Source organism: Arctopsyche grandis, chromosome 5, assembly GCF_051622035.1.
Source record: "Arctopsyche grandis isolate Sample6627 chromosome 5, ASM5162203v2, whole genome shotgun sequence".
Lineage (NCBI taxonomy): Eukaryota > Metazoa > Arthropoda > Insecta > Trichoptera > Hydropsychidae > Arctopsyche > Arctopsyche grandis.
Genome location: NC_135359.1, coordinates 21,573,180 through 21,596,273, shown reverse-complemented (window position 1 = coordinate 21,596,273; position 23,094 = coordinate 21,573,180). Strand labels below are relative to the sequence as shown.

Here is a 23,094-nt window from a genome sequence, read left to right as displayed (position 1 = left end):
TTACATGGTGCCATTTCAGCTAATAATTTTATACGTGCTCTATGAGAATCTAAAACTAAAGGTTTATCTTTACAAAGTTCATTTACTAATAGAAGACTAGAAGCACCCGCAGAAGTGATCTTATCGCGAACTATACTTCCACACGATTGCGCTTTGTATAGCCGACCTGTACGACCCCATAAGCCTGGAAAAGTAGGGAGACGTGGTAAACATAATTTTTTGTGAACTTGAAAATATCTACTGAATAATCTTACTTTCTTGAAACCGTGTTTTTCGGTTACGGTCACTATTTTATGACAATTCTCTTTCTCTTCAGAAACTGCGTGCACCTGAGATCGAAATGTAGGATGAATCACATTCTGTGCAGTACTTTTATCGGATGTTGGATCTGGAGCAACCGAATTGGTAGTTTGACTACTTGATGATATACTAATGGGTCGTTTACCAAAACCATGTAAAAATCTGGTAGGATGAAAAAATCCTTTAGACCGCTGAGGAGGTGGTTGAGCAGCGTCAGCCTCTTGAACTTCGGTAATTCTATTCAAAGATTGACTCTCTCTCAGTCGAGTTTCACAAGCGCGCCGACCGCCACGGTGACGTCGTGTTAAACTACTCCCTCCACTGTTTCCAGATTCTCCGCTTTGCTTACTACCAGAACCACTACTGTTCGTAGTAGAATATGCAACATGATTGGATGACCCATTGCCTCCACTGCCAGTAGCACCATGTTCTTGAGAATCACTTGAATCGTCGTGTGAATCTCTTCTTTGTGGTATAGGTTTGTGAGTTGGAGTGTTCATATGCTTTGGTGGACGTTTTTTACGACCTTCGGAATCATCGTCTGAGGCGTCCGATGAACTGCAACTAGCGGTCCTATAATTTTTATGACACTTTGTACGTCTTTGTTGATATGAACTGTCTTTAACAACTGTTTCTGATCCTCTAACAGGCTTTGGAGATTTCCAAGTCCCGTCATCAAGAATGTGCTTCGAAGGCCTACTGTTAAGAGGCATTGTTTTGTATGTTTGTATAGTGTTTTCATTTCTTTGTGATGTATTGCCACGAATTGGTATGGTAATTGTTGCAGCTTCACTGATTGTAGTAGTAACTACTGAAGTCTCATCTTCACACAAAAGTGGAAGAGGACTTCGAATAGCATTCTCAGGTTTGATATTAGGCGGTGTTTTAACTATTTTTGGAATAGATAAAGTAGGAGTAAAATTATTATTAACGCTAATAGTCTGTTCGATAGCTGATTTGGGTCTACTCTGGTCACCAAAACCACTTGTTTTCTTTCCAAAAGATATCCATCCTGTAGTCGTACCCATTCCAGCATTTCCCAAATGTTTACGAGTATTTTCATCCTCTAAATTCACCTAAAATGAAGAATTGCAATAAATATTAAATAGTACAAAATTTGTAAACAAATAAATGAAATTAATTTCAATGTATTTACTTTCGACACTGCCGAAGCCAACTTGGAATGAATATCTACTGGGGGAACTGCTGGTACTGGCGGTGCTGCAAGAGCCAACGGTATTCTGTCCTGAAGTGCAAGATGTAATCTACCTTCAGAACGAGAACCTCGACGGGTAGCAGTTCCTTCTTCATCATCTTCTTCTTCACGTACAATACTACATTTACGTGCTCTCTGTAATTTATAAAATTATTCTTTAAGCAATTCAATATCTACATGAATCAAAGTTAGCAGAAATACTACTAGCATTTCGTTTACAGAACAAATTCATACTAGGTCAAATACAACTACGTAAATATAAACCAAAAGTTTTAATATATAGACAATATGTACTCATAACTATGACTTTGATTTAAATGACCTGAGGTGCGTCTCCTGGTGTCCTCGGTATCGTTAATAAAATACTAGTATTTGGTTGATTGGGTACTGATAAACGGTGTGCAACTGGATTGATATTCTTAGTATCTGTGCCATTCGAGCGATCTGCTAAGTTAACTCCTAAAATCTCGGGTCTTTTCAAAGCATTTTCTTTTTGTCTGTTTAAAAAAATATTGGTATTAATTTTTACAAAATGAAAATGAAAATTCTATTTAAACTCTAAATAACCTGTGAGCCCGTAATTTCCTTTCAGCTAACAAATAATAAGTAGCCGTCATGTGGTTATATTCATTCTTTTCTAGTGCCTCCAAGATTTGTTCTTTACTAGCTATATGTCCATTAACCATCTTTTGTACAATTAACGCATGGTCATCCTCACTTAGATGTTGATGTGAAACTAAAGGAATGCTCTCTTCTATAAAGGTTTCTGCGGAATTTTGATTTCCTTGAAGTAACCATGGATCTGCAGATATTTGAGCTAAAGTAGCTCTTTTATCAGGCTCTCGAACAAGCATTCGACTTATCAACCTTAAACATAGGAAAAAATTAATATTATACATACGAATATTGGATTTTAATAATAAAATCAAACAATACAAACTTTTTGCATTCAGACGAAACGTGATGGGGTGTGGTATATTTACAATCCATGATCATGGTGAGCGTTTCACTGTCGTTAGCTTCTTGAAAAGGAGCATGTCCACAGACCAACATGTATAATATGACACCGAGAGACCAAATATCGACAGCCGGAGCATCGTAGGAATCACCGAGTAAAATTTCAGGAGCAGAATAGGCAAGACTCCCACAAGATGTCTCAAGCTTTTGTCCCGGACAAAATTTATTACTAAATCCGAAATCGGTGAGTTTTACGATACCTAACTTCTCAAAAAATACTACATTCTCTGGCTTCAGGTCCCTGTGTACCACATGCAATCTAAAATAAATTTCTCATAGCATCAAAGATTTCATACGCACCTCAATTTGAATAAGTGAAAAAAAAGGACATACCTGTGACAGTACGAAATTGCGCGTACAATCTGTTTGAAATACTCTCTGGCAAGTTTTTCCGATAATCCCGATTCATGTTTCATTATGTAATCGTAAAGATCACCTCCATCTCCTAGTTCCAATATTAAATATAGTTTTGTCTGTGTGTCAATCACTTCGTACAATCTAACCACATTTGGATGCTGGACAAGTTTCATACACCGCACCTTTAAACAAGTAAAACATGTATGTATTTAATGTACTAAAAAGATTATTCTACGAAGTAGTAGTATGTGCATTTCAGTAACAATTTACCTCTTGAAAGAGATGTGCTCGGGAAACTTCGTCCAATTTGGTTTTGTCGATAACTTTGACGGCAACCTTTTCACCAGTGAAGACATGTCTGGCGAGTTTGACGACGGCAAAGTGTCCGCTGCCCAAGGTTTCTTCTAAGTCGTAAAGACCGGCAATTTTGCCACCGTTGCCTGGCCCCGGGAGTCCCGGACCACCGATTGCAACATTGCGATGCATCACGCCGAAAAGTCCACCTGAAGAAATAAATACACATGACGAAATGCAGAATAACATACATCTATTCACACATTCGTTGGTTTAAAACGTACAAAAATAATATACGATTCGGAATGTCTTACACTTGGACTCGTTTTTCATCTATGTATGTAATTTAAGTGGGTCAGGAATGATCTAGATTTGCACAATTTATTTATAATTTCCACATTGAAGTATTAACATCCTGCATGTGTACTTTAAATTAATTTGTCTATATAAACGTATTTCAACATACATAATTATATAATTTACGTTAAATAATACTTTTTATATTATATTATTGCTTTGAACTTTACTGAATAAATATATTAATAATAATACCATATTTAATTGATACGATACTCCCAAAATACTTATATTTGTACTACATATATGTAAATTAAATCATATTTTATTATACTTATGTATGTATGTACATATTATACAGTCAATTGTTTTATTTGTATAAAAAACATTATTTTTTTTTAAATTACATGTAATTTTTAACTAATAAATTATTACAAAAGGCAAAGGTATAGCGCTGGGTCACCGACTGTTTTGACGTATGATCCAAATGAAACGGGGCTCTGCCTAATTTCATTATTAATGAAATATAAATATTAAAAATAATAAATAATATCAAAACAATTTAATAAAAAAATTATAAATATAAAATTAGATGAAGCAATAGTTTGGATGACAAAGTATTTTATTAAAAATAAATAAATCGTCTTAAATTTAATTCCAAAAATATAAAACTTTTTCTATAAAATAAAACTATATAAGAAATCGATAAAATAAAAATGAAAAATGCGTGGCAGCCATGTTGGATCTTACGTCAAAACAGTCGGTGACCCAGCGCTATACCTTTGCCGAAAAATTTGTATTAAATAGTTCAGATACCGTTTTTCTGATTATATTGAAATAAGATTACTATACTTTTTAAATATTGATTTTTATTTTTTTATATTGATTGGGATCTGAAATGCAGAAATGTAAATCAAAAATATTCAGGTTTAAAAATTTCAATACAAAATTCAGAATAAAAATATTATGTTTTTAAATAGTGCGTCCAAATGTTAACGATGAGGCTTTTCATTTAAAATGAAATGGAAAATGTAAAGAAAATTATGAAATAATTCGAAGCCATACAAAAAATTGAAAAATTGTAATTTGATATGCAAGCTATAAAAATAGCTCACGGATCCCTGAATATGGCTTAAATTTCCCAGGGGGGCGTATTCGGCGAACGCTAGGGCTCTTGCACAATTCACAAGTTCGGCCTAAATATTGCGCGAAAATCGGTTAAACTGTCAACTTGCAATTTGTCGATTCGATATCACGACGAGCATCCGCACACACACACACACACACGGTCAGCATAATCGCAAAAATTGTTAATGTCAGCAAATCGCAGACGGCCGACGGAACAGCAGTAGCAGCGTCGAACGCGTCAATCCAGGGACAACATGGACGAGACGAAGTGTTGTGTAGACACCGTGTTGTGTTATTTAATGACAGAACGAAGCGGGTCACTTGAAATATGGTGCGCGCGGACAACACAAATATTTGGCCGATGAGAGTCGGGGTGCGAAAGACGAGTTCTCGGGGTTCTCTCGAGGTGGTGCGAGTGGTGGTGGCCGAACGAGCCCCACGAAGGAAAGCGGGGCGAGGGGCGGGTGTGGTGTGGTGGGGTGGGGAAGGGGCGAAGCGTACTCACAAGGGGGCGCCAACCGCGCGGAGCCTCGGGGGCGCGCTCCGTTCCCAGGCGCGGCCCTGCTCCCTCTCTCTCCCACTCTCACTCCCACTCCCACTAAACACCCGCACCCGTCACCTTTTCGGTACCAATGCATTCGACTCTCGACACACTGACACAACTCGCTTCTAAAGGTCTGACCGCACTATACGACAACCGAACGATCCGACACTTCACAACAGTGTGTGACAATTTTAGGTAAATCGCACTTGAACGACAGCGATGCGACACTCTAAATTATGTCAATCATTCTTTCGGTACCTCGGAGCAAAATGGACGAAACGGACGCTATTATAGTATTGTGGCGGCTCGCTTATACGACATGGTCGAGTTTGGTTGCCTTCCTGCGAGTGGGGACCAACTCGGCTGGGTTCGGAGAGCCACTACTCACTCTGCCTTTAGCTGTCATATAATAAACACGTGCATTAACATGTCAATCGTCTCATTCGTTCATCCCCCATAGTATATTTGATATGCGAGGAAGAAGAACAATCGAGAAAAACCAAAAGATTATAGCTACATGCTATTTCAAAGTCACGATATGAAGAAGGAGAATAATAGTCGCAAGGCAACCCCCACTCAACGACAGTGCGTCACGTCGCAAACGACACCTTGCGTCAAAGTTGGTGGAAAAGTCAACTTTGACGCAAGGTGTCGTTCCACGTCATGCGACTGTCGCGCAGTGCATCTTATACAATTTCATACAAACAATATTTGGTCGCGTACCGTTGTGAAGTGTCGGATCGTTCGATTGTCGCATAGTGCGGTCAGAGCTTGAATGTGTGCTTATATTTATTCAAATGTAAAAATTTAAACGTTAATTAAAAACTAAAAATATATATATGATGCGTGCAATCGCATTAAAAATGGGTTTTATGTATTTTTTTTATTTATACAACTCGAACTCGATAATTCGAAATCCTCGTTGATCTGTTATAGAAATTTTCGTGGTCTTCTATTTAGATTTAAAGCGGGCTCTACACTCGCGCGCGAACGTACACACTCACATTTCGACTCACACGCACGGTGTTCGCGGCCGCTTAAGGTTCGGTGATTATTCCGCAAAAAGCAATCTCGCGCACGTCACTAAAATCTCAATCACGAAACATCTGGGCACCCAAAAACTCCATTAATCGAAATCTACCCACGCGAAATATTGTACTAACGAGAACTTGAGTGCCAGATGGGATCTCCTGCGAAACATCAATTTTCGTTAAATGAACTGTAGTAATCATTCCAGAAACATTTTTCAATATCTCTACTATTTTACGACTTATCCCAACTTTTACTAAATGCAAATTAATTATTTGAAATAAAATTATTAACTAGTTTGGTTTCATTACATACATATGCATGTAGCTGTAACAAACATAAAATTGTTAATCTTATTCAAAACTGATGACATATTATATTCAAGTATAGAAACGAAGAGTTCATTTAAAGAGAATTTGTGAAACCATGCTCACCGAGATTGATTTAATATACTTACTTACTTTTTTATAGTTGAATTATTGTTTTTATAATATAATTTGAGCATTGTCATCAACACAATAACCCTTTTTAGTTTCTTCGTGAATTTAATCGGTAATATGTACTAGTGTAAACACTAGTTGTTGACCGTGCGGTAGTCATTGGCCATTTGGATTAAAATAATACGGCAAATGAATATGTATTGACATTGGTATTGAACGAAGACACAAAAGATAATTTGAAAGCTTTTATTTATTAACCATAATTCATATCCTAGCTACAGTAATTAATTTTAATATATATTTGATTGTTACTAGAAATAATTTATCAGTTTCTTAAGAATTAAAATGACTTATTTAGTTTTAAAATATAGTAATCAATTCATTCAGAAAAGATAAAATATGAACTGAAACCTGACATTATCATGACTAAATTATCATTAATCTATATATGTACCCATAATTATTAAACTTTTTTTTTTAATCAATTACATATTACAATATAAGCTACATATATTAAACGATAAAATCGACTTAAAAAAACAATTTTTTTTTTGACCACTTACATAATTATGGGCACATATGTATGTATGTACATATTTCATTGATAATAATTTAATCATTAAAAAATTTCTCCATCAATATAACAAGGAACACCCAACTTTTCTCCTGTTTGATAAAACAAACCAAATTCTTATTAATTTGCTTTATTGAAAATCAATCACGGTTTTACATCTAAATAAGCATTTACACTAACTAAATCATTTTTTGGATTGTACAAAAAGTTATAATTTAACATATCTCCAACTTTCTGCATTGTTCCTTCTTCCTAAAATGATAAAAACACATTACAAAATCTAGTCATCTAAATCAAACTACATAACTTATAAATCAACTTACTAAAATTTTTACAGCTTGACGTATACTAGGGTCCCATTCTACTTTCTTGTTAATCTTAGGCGACATTATAGGACCATTTACAATAAGATTCTTATTTGTACCATTCAAATCCCATTGCAACCAAAATACAAATGCATTAATTAATCCATTACTGAAATCATATAAAAAGTGTTATTTTTATTCTAAATAATTAAAATTAAATGAAAACTTGGTGGCCGTCACTGCAAGGAATGTGACTTAATGGAAAGTCGAAAGATGGAAAAAATGAAAATCGATTCGTAGACTCGTTAGCATAAGTCGGGGTTAGAGATTTGAAAGATCTTTACCATGTGCCAGAGTTACATTATGATGAAAGAGATAGATAGCCCCGAACAATGTTAATGACAAGTCAACGAATCGATTTAAATTTTTTCCATCAAGTCACTTTCCTTGCAGTGACCCAGACCCATGAAAACTAACTTTTCACATTTTACAGAACCATCCGACGATTGAGTATTTTCCATATCAATATGAAAACTAACATCAGCAATTTTTATTGGAATGGATCTGCACACACATGGATATTCCCATAATGGTTGTGCTTCTATTTCATCGTCAGATTTATCTCTAGAATCCTAAAATAGAACAAATATTTCAAAATCGACTGATCTATACCATGAAAATAAAGAACAGTGGGTAATAATTACCTTAATTAAATTATCAAATAAAGTCAAATCTATGTCTTCACATATTCTTAAAGGTGCTTTTATTTTGTGTAAATCTAAAAATTCGACACTCATAACCCATACACTACAACTAGCAGGAATAATCTTTACATCTGGTTGTAGCATGGTATGCAATTTTGTTAAATAGTGACCATGTTTAAAGTTATCCCAAGGGAGAATTGCAAAAGAAAAGTGAGGATCATTCACTATTACTGATATTTCACTTTTGCTTTCATGTTGAAACACCGAATCTAAATCAGATACAACTGAAACTATGTCACATAGATTATTATGTTTTATATAACTTTCTAGAATCCTTTTTCCAATTATTCCAGATTCAACATATATAACTCTTTTTGCTCCCATTTTGGCAGCAAGTAACCCAATTAGCGAAGCTCCGTTTAAGCACAAGCAAATACTTTCCCCATCGATACTTTCCTTCAACGCATTAACAAATGTCTTATTCTTTTCCAAATCATTCATATAAGCAACATGAGTTCTAGAATATGCCATATGTACTCCACATTCACAAACTGGCCGGACACGATCTACATCGGAGGAGTCATCATTGATTGCCATATTAAACCACAATGAAAATTCATCATGCGAGGCATGTAGAGTAATTACATCATTAAAAGAAACATGTTTTGTCTCGGGAAAATAATAAACTGCTTGCATCCAATGATCGCGCCAAGGTATGCTGTTTTCCGGATTAGCCTTACTAAAATCTGCATCTGGATGATTCCACCATGGCGCACAGCTCAAAAGAATTTCACCTGTAAGTGAAATTGTCGAGTAATTCTAACAAATTAATTTATTCAAATTTTGATTATCTTTTCTTTGACGAGACCTTTCGGATCCATTTTTAAATCCCACCACATGAAAATCATTTCAATCGAACCAGTTATCAATGACTTCTCAGTGAACGTCAATGTTTCGTTTTTCTTAATGCTTTTCTTTCCAGTCCAATCAAATTGAAATATTGCAATTGGTTTGGTAATTTCTCGAAATGATGAACGCGGAAGTTGGCTCAGCTGTATGTCATGAACAGCAGCACTTCCAGGACATTTTTTGATCTTGAAAAAAAAAACTGAAATTGTAGACATTCTCAAAACAAAATTACCATTGAAATTCTGTGAATGATTTGTTTTTAAACTAAAAAATTACCTCCAATGGTGCTTCAAGAAGTTTATTTGAGCCATCAACAACAGTATCCGTAATCTTATTCCAACGTTGAAGAGTGGGGCACTCCACTATTTGAGCATAAACTGTAGCGGAATCCGGTATAACGATACAATCGTCTTCTAACAATACACAGTGAGCATGTTGAAACGTTTCTATAGCACCTTCTCCGATCAGTTCAGTATCAAATACTTCAGTAATTAGTATATTTGCCTTATATTTCATATCTCCATCCTCCCCGACAGTGAGATCAGTCGACCTTTTCGGTATCAGCTGTATTTTGTCCTTAAAACCATTGTCCTCGATTATTTTCAGTGCACAATCAGCCATCGGTTTAAACGCTTCGCAAGCTACGATCGAATCTGCCCCCATTTGGGCTGCCATTAGCGAAAGCAAGCCCGTTCCAGTGCCTGTGAATAAGCATTGAAAGTATTTAAAACCAGTAAATTAAAATATGAATATTTCGAAATATTTTAACAAAAAAGAGAACTTGTCATTAAAAAAATCTTGTTTTCATATAAAGTAAATATTTAAGCAACAATTTTTTACTATCCTACAGATTAGCTTTAAGAAATCGTCAACCCTTATATAAAATATAAAATAATATATATATATATATATTTTTTGTAAGTCTTATTACTAGATTCAAATCAAAAGTCATTGAGTGAAAAGTGTCAAAATGAAATGAAATAGATGTTGACAATATTGACCTATATCCAGCACTCGTACTTGTTTCTTCTGCAATCTGAGGCGCGCGATAGCACGCTGGAGTGCCAGTCGGTACTTCCGGTTCCGCTCCTCGTCGTGCAACATGTCGGCGAACGCGGCTCGGGCCACTTCCTGGTGATAGTCGTAGTCTGGAGACACCGGCCTCCACCCGCCCGACCCCAACACGAACGAAACCATTCCTCGAGATCGATCTCGGACGCCGAACGACGCGCGCCAAATGCACTTCAACTTGGACACGGACAACACCATCACGCGTGCCAACTCACATTCAACAACATAACCTAACATTCTTTAAATCATCTTGCAAATTGACTTTTAGGGCCAGCAATCCTTTCAGAGGCGGCGTTGAAAATATTTAATCACTCGAATTTAAAGCTAAAAATGAGTATATACATTTAACATCGTTCACTATCAATCGACAGCAATATAAAAGTGTAAGCATGTTGGTAGGTGACATATCATTTCCCTCCCGCCATTCAAATAATAAAGTCGTCAATTAAAACCAGTGAATGACAATTTACAGGGTGATATGAAGTATTACGATATGACCTTTTCTATTGAAAAAAAATAGATTTAATTTTCAAAACTATTATAAAAACACAATTATTACCGTTTCACATACCTAAGGCCTGAAGACGAGAATTGTCTCATATATATTATGGAGGATGAACGAATGAGACGACTGGCATGTTAATGCACGTGTTTATTATATGACAGCTGAAGACAGAGTGAGTAGTAGCTCTCCGAACCCAGCCGAGTTGGTTCCCACTCGCAGGAAGGCAACCAAACTCGACCATGTCGTATAAGCGAGCCGCCACATCACTCCCCCCCCAGCATCAGCGATACCAAAATTACAAAGAAACAAATTTTACCAAAAGAAAAAAATTATTGTTACACAAAGAGAAAAAATTATTACGTGGGGAGAAAAAAAATGTTGACGTGGGTCATCCGCTGTGTACATAGGTGTACCGCCCTGAATGGTCGGTAGATTCGAGGGCGGTGACGTCGCGAGCAGGACGGTGGGTGGTCCGATGGTCGCGCGATGCGATGCTGCGGCGGCGCCGCTCTTCCGAGGCTGATGTCGGTTGGTGGGGCGGCGGGGGCGGCAGGGGCATCGATGTGGTTGATGATACTCCGAGCTGGACCGTGAGTCGTTGTGGCTCGTGGAGGTGTTGTAGCGCTACCGCCCGTCTCGGCGTGACGACGCTCGTGGGGACGGACGGGGCCTTGATGATGATGATGATGGTGCTGAGGTGGTGTATGTCTTGTGGTGCTGGATGACCGTTCTATGTGTAGTGGATCGCGCATGACTCCACATCCAGCTGTCAAGATCGTCGTCTCATTCGCTCCCCCATTTTTGTAAGCACCTGTCATCGACGTTGTGGCTGGACGTCGGTAGGTAGGTAGGTAGGTAGGTAGCCGTGTCTGCTCGTTTATTGTCACCCGCGGGCCGCGACGCGTGTTGATGGCGATGGGGGCGCGGCGGGTAGCTTCCTGCCTGGCTCGGCGAGGCAGGGATGAGCGGCATGTTGAAATTGATCGAGGCTGCGTGGCTCGATGTCGGGGGTCACCAGTATGGAGGATGAACGAATGAGACGACTGGCATGTTAATGCACGTGTTTATTATATGACAGCTGAAGACAGAGTGAGTAGTAGCTCTCCGAACCCAGCCGAGTTGGTTCCCACTCGCAGGAAGGCAACCAAACTCGACCATGTCGTATAAGCGAGCCGCCACAATATCATCAGGATACCGAACACACGGGTCGTAAAAAGACATTTACTCGTGGCAAACGAACGACGCCGACCCCAGCTATACTGCACGCGCCTCATAAATAGGTCAACGCACGCACCGAATGCACGCGCATTGAAAATAGGTCACACGTGTTTCCAACACACATGTTCTGGAAACGAAGACAAAGCATTTGCACGCGACACGCTCCAACCCAAAACGTATATAAAGCAACGCAGCAGCCCACAACACCAGAGTGATCCACTGGAGTTCAACCAGTTCACATCTCCGAAGCGTCAACCTCTTCGTACATACCAAGGAGCTACGCAACTACGCATCAAACATCGAACACAAAGGAAGACCTCGACCCCGTCGGAATCTTCCAGAACGTGATCTCACCAGCCCAGCTACGCGTTGCTCAAGCAACACCTTTATAAACCAGTGCATCGTCCCCAGATGCCAGTGAGCTTCAGGAACTCGACCTAGCTCGTTCCAGTGAATCCTTTACCTACTTCGCTGTACATACAAATACACCTGTATTAATCGAGTAATAAAGATCCTCTTCAAAATTCAACTGAAATTCCATAGGCTGGGAAATGGTCCAAAACCTTCAACCTCCCTATAAACTTTTTTTCTGGAATGGTCGAAGGGTCGTTTCCCTTGAGTTATGCGGTTTTGGACAGGACCGATGATGAGATCGCCGGTTTTGATGTATTAGCACAAGTTGTACTATATTCCTACACATTCTTCTTCTATGGTGGGAAAATATATTTGTCACGGCGGCATTCATCGCTAGTCGGCCTATTAGTTAAAAATAAAATATTTTCAAAACGAGTTCGAAAAAGAAGAACTTGTGGTTGATAATATCACAAGTATTTAATAGAAATAGCGGGCACCCATCGTTACCGCTTGCGTAATGGTCTTAGCACTTGGTAGTTCTAAAAAAACATTCGAAATAAGATGAAGACGTGCTATTGAGGTGACGGGTGTTGGGTGCCGGCGCGGTGGCGGGTGAAGAGCGACGGGTGACGAGTGACGAGTGCGAGTGCGAGTGCGGTCTGCGGTCTGCGGCGAGTGCGGCTGAGAGAGAGCGACGAGTGAGGAGTGAGGAGTGAAGAGTGAGCGCGAGATCCGACTCTTGGTGGTGCCGGAGACCAGACAGATCTGTCAAAGGACTATCGCAACCTGCCATCGACTATCATCCAGACATGGCGGTGCCGTCCTCTGGTGTGGGTGAGTAAATCGATCTACCTGCCTGCCGTCATTCGATTGCGGTTGCGGTTCCGTGTCGTATCGTATCGTATCGACACCGATTCAATGCCCTCTCCTCTTTCTCCGCAGTGGTTCCTCGCAACTTCCGGCTGCTGGAGGAGCTCGAGCAAGGACAGAAGGGCGTAGGCGACGGCACAATCTCGTGGGGGCTCGAGAACGACGACGACATGACGCTCACGCACTGGACCGGCATGATCATCGGACCGCCCAGGGTAAACTTCCGCCTCCCTATCCACGTGACCTTCGATTTCACGAATATAACCCTCCATTGTACCCCCACCGCTTTTGAATTTCACTTATGTAGACAACCTATACATCTTGGCCTGAACACTTTCCTAACCTATTCGCTGCGGGCAAACTGTAATTTATCAAGTCGCAATATTCCATATCTCAAATAATTTTCTATCTAAAGAAATCACTCTGGGTGATAACTCAGTTTGTATTGGGAAAATTTCTATTTGATCATCCTATTTTCTGGGCAACTACACTTCCCCGTTAACTTGGCACGTTTCCCAGAAAAATCACGGTGAGCAATATAGATACATAGGTGAATCGATAGGATTATACATGGAATATTTTAATATTTAATTAAAAATTTCGCCTGCGGTGCTTTCTTTTGTGTGGGCTTTAAATCAAATTTAGCATTAGAAGACAGTAGTATTTCATCATAAATAATTGCACTCGATAATTGTACAATTATGGAAAAAAATTCTTAAATTCGTTAAAATTTCTGAGTTCATGTGGGATCTTTTCATACAATGTCAAAGAGACTAATCATTTTATTATAAAATATGTTTATGTGCTTGGTTATCGTATGTGTGTGTATGTTCCATGAGTATTATAATATGCATAATATGTATTCGAGATAACGATGTAATATGCTATGTGAAAACCTGACATTTTTCTCCCGGATTGTATCTGTGCATAATTTATATAAACGAATTTTTGTGATTTTCAGACTCCATATGAAAATAGGATGTATTCATTAAAAATAGAATGCGGTGCAAGATATCCAGATGATGCCCCATCAGCTAAATTTCTCTCTAGGATCAATATTAATTGCATCAACAGTTCAAATGGAACGGTTTGTTTTATCTTCTTTTAACTCGACACATTTTATATAGTATTTTATTTAATAATTATGATTTTACTTCAATTCTCGACAGTTTTAAGTATTATATAATATTTATTAATCAATTGTTTCAGGTTGATCAACGACAGGTTCCTATATTAGCGAGGTGGCAAAGAGATTATACTATTAAAACTGTTCTACAAGAGTTAAGACGCATAATGACTCTCAAAGATAATATGAAACTATCTCAGCCACCTGAAGGCAGCACATTTTAGCATGGGCAGTAACCAAGCCTTTAGCCCATTTGTCATGTTTTTCCGATTATATAATAATTTTTTTACATCAATTACTTATACATTTGTTTGTGAAATTAATTTAAAGTTATTTCGTATTTTCAGTTTTTCATATAAATTTGCCTAATATAAGACCTTATATGCATTTAAAGTAACCAACGCAAGTGCATCATCTCGTGTTTGCTTAGGCTTACAAATTAGTTGACAGAGGTTTTATTTTTTGTATATTTCAGTTATTTAAAACTCTTTTTCCATTCATTTGATGAACTGCACCCTCACACTGATAATAGAAGTGAGCGAATTGAATGCGTAAAATAATCACAACAACCATCATAAAATGGTTTGGGTGCTGCAATAATTTTATTTTTACCCCAAAATTTCATCTGTTATTTGTCAACTAATGTAATTTTAGACAAGAGTTTTCTAAACATTATTTATTTTTTTACTTTCTGAACCACTTGTTACATTAATTTGAAATCAAACAGTTATGATGCTCGATTTTTACAATATCTTAATTAAAATGTAATAAAAATATATTTAATGATTATTAAAATTTTATGTATTAGCTGCTATCTGAATGAAAGCCTTCATACTTATCTTTAAATATAACAAAATAAAATTCCATTTACATGTCGACAAAAATGTGCCCACCAACTTATTTTAGCCGGATACGAACAAAGATTTCGACAATTAAAAAAAAGATTTTATGTGATTATGGTACGCTTTCATTCAGTAGATACAATAAAATAGACGCACTTCTATTTTCATATGTGGAAGTCTTAATTTTGTTGCCGTTAGCTACTATGATTCTAAATTCGTACATCTATCAGTTGTAAAATTTGGTAAACGCCATCATTATAATATGTGCTTACAATGCATAAATTCAATTCAAACCTTTTTGTATATCACTTGTGGCGTTGATTAATCAGCGTTATGATGTGACTAATTAAGGTTTAATTTAACTTTAAATATATATATATAATCAAAAATTTACAAATTGTTTTATTTTTATCCCTAGCTATTAAAATATCTCACTTATAGATGTAAATAAAAGTTTTCAAAACATGTATCTAGTAAAAAAATATTCAAGATCACGCTGCTCAAGCGTCTCAAAGAGTAAATCTACAAATATATATTATCAGAATGAAGAAACCATAGCCAGAATGTACAACATACTACCTGGTTTGAAAAAAATTGCAATCCAATCAAAACTTTTGAGTTCTTGTTAACAGTTGGAATGAAATCTTATATATTATTAATAAAGTTCATTTGCAGTGATGGCTTTTATCGGCAAGATTTCATACTAAACGAGCAGGAAATGTTTATTTCGTTTTACACATTTTACAAAGAAAAGTCGTTTTGGTTTTAAAATTTATTTAATTGTACGATACAATAAATTATTAACGTTATTTAATTCTGATAAGCCAAGCGCATTCTTAGATGTATGACAGCTGACAAGAATGGATGTAAAATTACATACGCATACATACTGAATATGTACATTTCTCAAAAAATTTTCTCTTAAATGACTGCAAATTATTAAATCGGCTGTTTGATATTAAACTGTAAGAAGTGTTTAGCTTACTTTCAGAAGAAAATAATAAATTGTTACCTAAGAACGGAATAGGCATAAACATGATGTTGAACACCTTAATACCAAATAAGTGACTACTAGTTTTTAAAATAAAAACAAACAGTCACACTACACATGTATGTGATCTTGCAATAATATTCACACTTTATGATTTTGGTTTGAACGCAAGTTTTCTAGATTTCATGGTTGTCCACCTGAATCGGTACATGTAGTATGAAATTGATATAGCGATGACGCCATAACCGACAGCTTTAATCAACATCCGTTTACGGTCATCATGCTCAGGTTCAGATGTCCATCTCAGGAATGTGCTTACATCCTTAGCCAGTTGACTTGCTGTCGGGGGTGTGCCATCCGTATATTCCATAGCCTAAAATTCATCAACAAATGCAATTTAATTCGATAAAAGTGAACTGATATGCAGTTGAAAATCAATAACCTACCTCATTATAGAGAGCCTGGGCCATGGAAATTGCACCGCCTGGGAAATACGGATTGAAATATTGTCCCTCCTTCAAAAATATTCCAGCTGGAGCTTCTGCATATCCAGTTAGCAAAGAGAATATGTAATCTTCGCCACCTTTTCTAGCCGAAACGATGTATGAGAGATCTGGTGGATATGCTCCTATAATAAATAAATAAAGGATTATTGAAGAAATCAATTCTGAGTGAACTTGCACAATATTTTAATGTAAACCAATAATTAAAATTATATTTGCCATTATTCGCAGCACGGGCAGCTTCTTCGTTGGGGTATGGTGATTGGAAATAGTCAGACAACTTTCCAGGTCTCATGAAATAGTTACCAACTTCATCTGGACCGTCACGAACCATCACCTGTAACGATGCAAATACATATATAAATATAAAAAAAAAAAAATTGATATTCTAATTTTTGTCTCTCGTCTCTACCTCAGCTGCTTCGACTTTAGCTTCAGCTTCAGTGTGCGAAATTCCAACTAAATTACGATAGGCCATGTACTGCAGTGAATGGCAGGCGGCACATACTTGCTTGTATACTTCATAACCACGACGAATACTAAAAAAAATGTGTTTTAGTAAAACAAAAAGTATATATATACATGCTATTGAAAAAATATAATTACCTAGCATGATCAAAGGAAGATATAAGTCCATTGTGACTCCAATTGTAATGCGGTGGGTGCACTTCAGTGCCGGATGCCGACACAGATTGCTCTAACGCAAAAATCAATGTGCCAACTCCACCACCGATGGCACCTAAGGTGGTTAACAGCTGTAACACAAAGAATATTTCTTCAAATTCAATTCATTACGGCATGTACACACATAACTTGTAAATAATAATCATAGAAGCAAAAATATAATTGGAATTATACTTCCAATTGTATAAAATCTTTATCGATCTATCTATAATATATCTACAAGTCAGTTTATTTTTAGCTTTTTGAAGTTTTTTCTAATGGTGGGAGAACATTTATAAATAATGTATATTTTCACTCTATTTTATATAAAGTAAAACCTCGATTATCCAGATTGAAAAAAACAAATAATTTTTGAAAAATTTGTTGCATAACATATGATGAAGTATCCAATGTATTTATCTCACGATTCGCATTGGTAAAAGTGGCCAGATTTTTTACATCAATTGAATAAAATCTCCATCAATGTCCCAATATGCGCGATTTTTAGAAGTGTTGGTCACTAATACCGTTTTAGTGTACACGTATTTGTTTCCCATCCAATGTAATTAATAAAATACGTCGTTGTAAGATACGCCGCTGAAGATATCGCATCTTTAAGGCGCAAAGGTGATAGCTTCGCTAAAACTAATTGTTGAATAATGCCATGAGCTAGGAGGGCTGCATAAATGTGTATTTTGGGGATTTTTTGAACACCGTTAGTCCTATCGAACTGAAACTTAGTATTGGTTACTGAAATTCTTATCGACACGAGATAAATTTTTGTCCTCTTTTTTTCCAAACCTCCTTTACGTTTCACTTACGATTATTTAAGTTTTTGAATTCAATAAAATTTTTTTACATGTAATAGAAATTATAAATTTTATAACCTAATATTTTTATCTGAACCGGAAGTAGTACTTTTTTTTTCTCAGAAACCTTTTGGTTTATTGAACTGAAATTTCATATCTACAAGTTTAAGCTTAATACCAAGTTATGTATAAAATTTGGTAAGCATCCATCAACCGGAAGTGGCAGTTCAACTTCAACACCCCTGAACGTATCAATCTGAAACTTTATATTTCTATTCTCTATGCACTAACTTAGAGCCGATAAGGTTTTGGTCAGAATTCGTAAACCGGAAGTAGTTTTTTATTTAAAAACAAGATTTCATTATTTTATTTTGACCTTTTAAATTATTTTTATTTTCTTGATATTTAATGCGTATAATACTGATAGTGATTTAAAGTAATAAAAAAATTCGAACAAAATCCGATAACTGGAAGTAGAACTTTTGTCTTGTGCAAGTTTCCATAATGAAAATGCTGTCATAGCTATTAATATTTCAAAATGCCGCCGGTATGTGTGAATGTGTCTGTATATCGAATTTCAATATCGAATTTTTTTTCTTTAATTAATAGTATTACGGTATGTGTCAACTAGTTTCTAATTGTACTGAAGTAAATTTACTAATAAATTTAATAATTTTTTTAAAACCTCTTTTAAACCTCTTCTTAATGTCACTTACGATCACCAGTCAAAAAAAGTTTGGGTTCTTATTTTATAAAAATCATGATTTTAAATCACATTGAAGATTGAATTGCAGGTATTTTGATGTTTTGTAGCCAAAACCGATTGTTTCCTCAGTCTCATACTTTTTTAGAGGTTTTTGAGCTCTTTTCCCTATTATGCTGTACATTAAAATTAGAATAATATAATACTTAAATTACTAACAAAAATAAAATAAAATAGAAAATGATCAGTAGATCAGTAGCTATTAAAATAGATATAAGATGCGCTGTGAACATAATTTAATAATAATAAAAAGCATTTAAAAAATCAATACTTTTTTATTTTCATTGATTTATTTATGTATGAAATTCATACATACATATATATACACACTATTAATTTACTTAATTTTTATTTATATCTATTATATTGCCAATATTTCAATTAATTGGGCTACATGTTAATGTTTAATGACTTTTTTTATTCCTTTAATTTTTTACATTTCATAATTTTTTGATCGCTATTATTTTTATTCCTAGCAATTTTATACGTTGGCAAGAAAAGTCAATCTTACTAAAATCGTTCAAGTTGGAGTCGGAATCGAATCATAAAAGTAAGTCGGAGACAAAGTCAGTCAATTCTGGTAAAAACTTATAACTTTAGCAGTGGTTCTTAACCTTGTTGGAGGTACTGAACCCCACCAGTTTCATATGCGCATTCACCGAACCCTTCTTAATTGGCACCCGAATCATATGATTCGGGTGTGTCTTGACTTCCGCCGAACCCCTGAGACTGACTCACCGAGCCCCTGGGGTTCGATCGAACCAGGTTAAGAACCACTGCTATAGTATATTGTATAAGAAAATGAGATGTTATTTTGAAAGGTTGCTAATATGGTTGGATAGCATACGAATGTAGTAAAAAAACTGCATTAACCCAATTGTGGAGCTATAAAATTTTCGTTTTAAGGATGTGATTTGTCCGAAGAACAAGTTCGAAAAAATCATGAAATGAAGAGCTGAAAGAAAAAAAAGCGATATTTTCTTCTCTCCATTATCCAGACCATTTATAATCGAGGCTTTATACTATTTTTCAAGTAGGATTATTTATTCTCTGAAACATGTAGCAGTCATTTGAAAGCAGAAATATTTATGCTTTAAAACTAATTTAGTGTAACAAAATTCTATTCTGTAAATTATGTACATTGAAAGCACACATGTTGTAGAATAATTGATGGCCTTTGAAATATTTCAATTTTGTGAATATGATTACCTAAACAGATTTTGAAACGGATTATCTAACATGTTAAACTGAAGAATGAAAATCGATAAATTTCTACTATGTAAGGTAAGTTAACAATTTTTACCACTTGAAACGATCAAACCTGTAGAAGCAATTAAAATATTAAATGGGGACATTCGACACATTTCATATGGAATTTTCACACATACATATTTTAAGGTTAACGATTTTTGACTAGCACTCCCCCTGAAAGATTAGAAAAATAAGATCTATAAAAACGAATTATTTTATGCAGCATTTGATTAATCATTGTTAATCAATTTAGTAATTTCACTAAATTTTAAAATCTTTACAAGTATAAGGCCGATATAGATCGAATGTATCAGTTTCATCATAGATCATCAGACGTTACTGTCAGTGAACAATATGACATTTGAGGTTATGAATGTTTACATGGAAGACGAACCATGAATGAGACGAGCAGAGGGGGGAGGAGCGGGGCGGGGTTGAAGAAGTACTCACATATTTCTGATTGCGAGAGAGACCACCGGCCGTAGTCCCCAGCAACCGCACCTGAAACACAAAGTACATTACATTAGGTAAGCACATTACATAACGCACAGCTGAGAGAGGGGGGTGGGGTCTTCGCGAAGACTAATCGAAGGGAATACGCCCCTCTGACAATTTTGGGAGGTGGGTGAGGCCGTCTCCAAGTTTCCTGCACTCAAGTCTATGGGGACGAAGGACAGGGGCGGGGGCAGGGAAAGGGAAAGGTGGAAGGGGCGGAAAGTGGAAAAAAGGCACTCGGGTGATCTGAAGGTCGGGAGAGTGGAGAGGGGTCCGAGGCGAGTGATCCTGCTGACCTGCTTCGGCGCGAGGATCGGCTGCGAACCCCTGAGCAGGGCAGCTCCACACATGCGACCGGCCAGCGCCGCCATCTTGCTCACCAGACTGCCACCTGCACCCCCACTCCCCACCCCCGCTCCTCGCTCTTCGCTTTTCGCTTTGCTTTATCTCCCTTTGACAGTACATACGCATACGAATACTCCTTTTAGGATTTTTGAATTACCAATTCAATTTCGTCTGCATGTTCTGAAAATTCGTTCGCTTTCGGTACAAGTTTTTAGAACTAGGCGAATGCGAAATTGAGCGATCATTTATATTTATTTCAGTTTCGGTAGATTGAAAATGGTGGGTAGAGAGGTTTTGAAAATGATCTATTCATAGAAACAATTAAAATCGATTATTTAAAATGAGCTTTTTTTAATCAAATGTTTATTGGTATACGTATGTACGTACTTCATCAAAATCACACGGTGTTGGCAGAGTTGTGTTAGAATCGGCTCGATCGAGCTTGCCGGTTATAAAATAAAATGAGCGCAAGAAATTTTATGATTAAGGACCGGATAACCAAGGTGCCGTCTTGAAAAAAACGGACCCAGAGGGTGCTGTGTATTGTTCATTGCATTGTTAAAGGTTCGCCGAACGTTTTTTTTTTTGGACTCTAGCTTTGTAAATAGAATTAAACCGCCCCGATTCTTAGAAAAAGCACTGTGACTATCCAGTGTCTAGTTATGATATTGGGTGAAGTTTTGAAGTTTGTAATTAATGATTTACTTTATTGGTGTAAACTTACGAAAAAAACATTCAGTGACCTCGTTTAATTTAAAAAGCCAAAAAATAGCAAGTATGGCTTATGCGTGTGAATTTAATTAATAGTAAGAAAACTAAGAATTAATCTTATTGTACACCATTTTTACATTATAGAGGAGATTGGGACCCAGGGGGAGAGGTGCATTTTTAAACAAATACATACGCATACGTATATTTACAATTTTTGAAACTTGAATATTGAATATCAAAATGTTAAATAAAGTCCAATATACTCAAAAAGTACGTAGCTCTGAATAGCATAGCGAAGAGAAATAGATGAGATGTCAAGTAAACAGGAGAGTTGTGTTGGTAAAAAGTATGACGAGGATTGTTTATATACCTATAGTAAAGAGATTGAAGAGATTGATCAGGCAATGGGTGGGTTCTGTATTTAAAAGAAAAGAAGTGTTAGGATGGTACCCGAGAGAATATAAAAGGTTGAAGGGAAGGCCGCAAAGAAGACAGGTGGATAAAATTAGAAAAATGTATGAGAATTGCGCAAAACAGAGATAAATGTAAGCGTGTTGGAGAAACCTTCATCCAGCAATAAATAGTAAATGGCTGTAAACAATGATTGTGAATGGCTATAAATGATGATTGTGAATGGCTATAAATGATGATTGTAAATGGTTATAAATTGCACAACTTGCACAATGTAGAATGTGCGTTGTATACGAGATACGAATACGCGTTGTATGTAGAATGTGCGTTGTATACAATTGTATACGAGAATATTAGAATATTTTTTTTGTCTGCGCTATATGCGGTATTGTGTGATTGTCCAATTTTTCAATCTAAATAAATTTAGATTGAATTTATTTGCGAGAGAAAGGGAATTTGGAGTTCCACTGCTGAGACTTAATTTTTTTTTTAATTATGGGGGATGAACGAATGAGACGACTGGCATGTTAATGCACGTGTTTATTATATGACAGCTAAAGGCAGAGTGAGTAGTGGTTCTCCGAACCCAGCCGAGTTGATTCCCACTCGCAGGAAGGCAACCAAACTCGACCATGTCGTATAAGCGAGCCGCCACAAAATATTATCAAAGAATTAGCAGATTACTTATGTGTGTAAAGCGCATAGATACAAAAGAATCGGTGAACCGTGTGAAATGGAAAAATATTTAAACGGACATATGTATGGATATTGTATGTGCGTAAATTTAACATAAATATGTCAGCGTGGCAAATTAACTTTTAGTGTGCATTTGAGATTTTCAATCAAAGATTAGTCGAAGTTTTAGTTTTAGAATAGTTCATAGCGCTCACTTTAGCAGACGAGTGAACTTTCGCACCGCTTTAAGTTCACCCTATCGAGTCCCGTACAGAGTCGTATTTCATTGCGAAGCCGCGGAAGAACCTACAGGAGGCAATTATTTGCGGGCGAATCGGCGTGGAAGTTTATTTACGAAAAAGCTATAAAGCGAAAGT

At 36.5% G+C, this 23,094-nt stretch overlaps 4 protein-coding genes across 5 annotated transcripts in view; 1 reads left to right on the top strand and 3 right to left on the bottom strand.

The window, feature by feature from the left end:
- Window positions 1-5,213, bottom strand: Snrk (SNF related kinase). Its single transcript, XM_077430397.1, has 9 exons — window positions 5,115-5,213; window positions 3,161-3,393; window positions 2,867-3,072; window positions 2,457-2,792; window positions 2,084-2,383; window positions 1,839-2,013; window positions 1,457-1,651; window positions 255-1,376; window positions 1-184 (listed from the first exon to the last, which is right to left on the bottom strand). The coding sequence occupies exons 2-9, from the start codon at window positions 3,374-3,376 to the stop codon at window positions 131-133; spliced, it is 2,604 nt and encodes an 867-aa protein (XP_077286523.1). The 5' UTR covers window positions 3,377-3,393; window positions 5,115-5,213; the 3' UTR covers window positions 1-130.
- A 1,640-nt stretch (window positions 5,214-6,853) lies between these two features.
- On the bottom strand, window positions 6,854-10,406 carry Art7 (arginine methyltransferase 7). 2 transcript variants are annotated; one of them, XR_013260587.1, is made up of 8 exons: window positions 10,116-10,406; window positions 9,391-9,815; window positions 9,074-9,299; window positions 8,206-8,999; window positions 7,979-8,133; window positions 7,520-7,670; window positions 7,200-7,448; window positions 6,854-7,064 (listed from the first exon to the last, which is right to left on the bottom strand). XR_013260587.1 is itself a non-coding variant. In XM_077430737.1 (7 exons), exons 1-7 carry the CDS (start codon window positions 10,381-10,383, stop codon window positions 7,341-7,343), a joined length of 2,127 nt encoding a protein of 708 aa, XP_077286863.1. In that variant the 5' UTR covers window positions 10,384-10,406; the 3' UTR covers window positions 6,856-7,340. The 2 variants fall into 2 exon arrangements, 1 of the variants encoding a protein (XP_077286863.1); XM_077430737.1 differs by having other exon boundaries at window positions 6,856-7,448.
- A 2,419-nt stretch (window positions 10,407-12,825) lies between these two features.
- Uev1A (Ubiquitin-conjugating enzyme variant 1A) lies at window positions 12,826-15,493 on the top strand. The gene is made up of 4 exons (XM_077430526.1): window positions 12,826-13,096; window positions 13,205-13,347; window positions 14,094-14,219; window positions 14,342-15,493. The coding sequence occupies exons 1-4, from the start codon at window positions 13,072-13,074 to the stop codon at window positions 14,480-14,482; spliced, it is 435 nt and encodes a 144-aa protein (XP_077286652.1). The 5' UTR covers window positions 12,826-13,071; the 3' UTR covers window positions 14,483-15,493.
- Window positions 15,486-23,094, bottom strand: part of Cyt-c1 (Cytochrome c1) — a 50,398-nt gene continuing 42,789 nt past the window's right edge. The window contains exons 2-8 of the mRNA XM_077430523.1: window positions 20,872-21,225; window positions 20,531-20,581; window positions 17,201-17,349; window positions 17,007-17,133; window positions 16,814-16,931; window positions 16,538-16,719; window positions 15,486-16,464 (exon numbers count right to left, since the gene is read on the bottom strand). Coding sequence (XP_077286649.1) covers window positions 16,240-16,464; window positions 16,538-16,719; window positions 16,814-16,931; window positions 17,007-17,133; window positions 17,201-17,349; window positions 20,531-20,581; window positions 20,872-20,946 — 927 coding nt within the window. The 5' untranslated portion in view covers window positions 20,947-21,225 and the 3' untranslated portion in view covers window positions 15,486-16,239. The remainder of the gene's footprint in view (window positions 16,465-16,537; window positions 16,720-16,813; window positions 16,932-17,006; window positions 17,134-17,200; window positions 17,350-20,530; window positions 20,582-20,871; window positions 21,226-23,094) is intronic.

Coding starts and splice junctions, on each gene's coding strand:
- Snrk (XM_077430397.1), bottom strand. CDS start 3,376: ATGCATCGCAATGTTGCAATCGGTGGTCCGGGACTCCCGGGGCCAGGC. Junction 2,793..2,866: donor GCAATTTCGTACTGTCACAG/GTATGTCCTTTT, acceptor AATTTATTTTAG/ATTGCATGTGGTACACAGGG. Junction 2,014..2,083: donor AGGAAATTACGGGCTCACAG/GTTATTTAGAGT, acceptor TTTTTTAAACAG/ACAAAAAGAAAATGCTTTGA.
- Art7 (XM_077430737.1), bottom strand. CDS start 10,383: ATGGTGTTGTCCGTGTCCAAGTTGAAGTGCATTTGGCGCGCGTCGTTC. Junction 9,300..9,390: donor TTCTTGAAGCACCATTGGAG/GTAATTTTTTAG, acceptor TTTTTTTTCAAG/ATCAAAAAATGTCCTGGAAG. Junction 7,671..7,978: donor GGTTCTGTAAAATGTGAAAA/GTTAGTTTTCAT, acceptor ATATGATTTCAG/TAATGGATTAATTAATGCAT.
- Uev1A (XM_077430526.1), top strand. CDS start 13,072: ATGGCGGTGCCGTCCTCTGGTGTGG. Junction 13,097..13,204: donor GGTGCCGTCCTCTGGTGTGG/GTGAGTAAATCG, acceptor CTTTCTCCGCAG/TGGTTCCTCGCAACTTCCGG. Junction 13,348..14,093: donor TGATCATCGGACCGCCCAGG/GTAAACTTCCGC, acceptor TGTGATTTTCAG/ACTCCATATGAAAATAGGAT.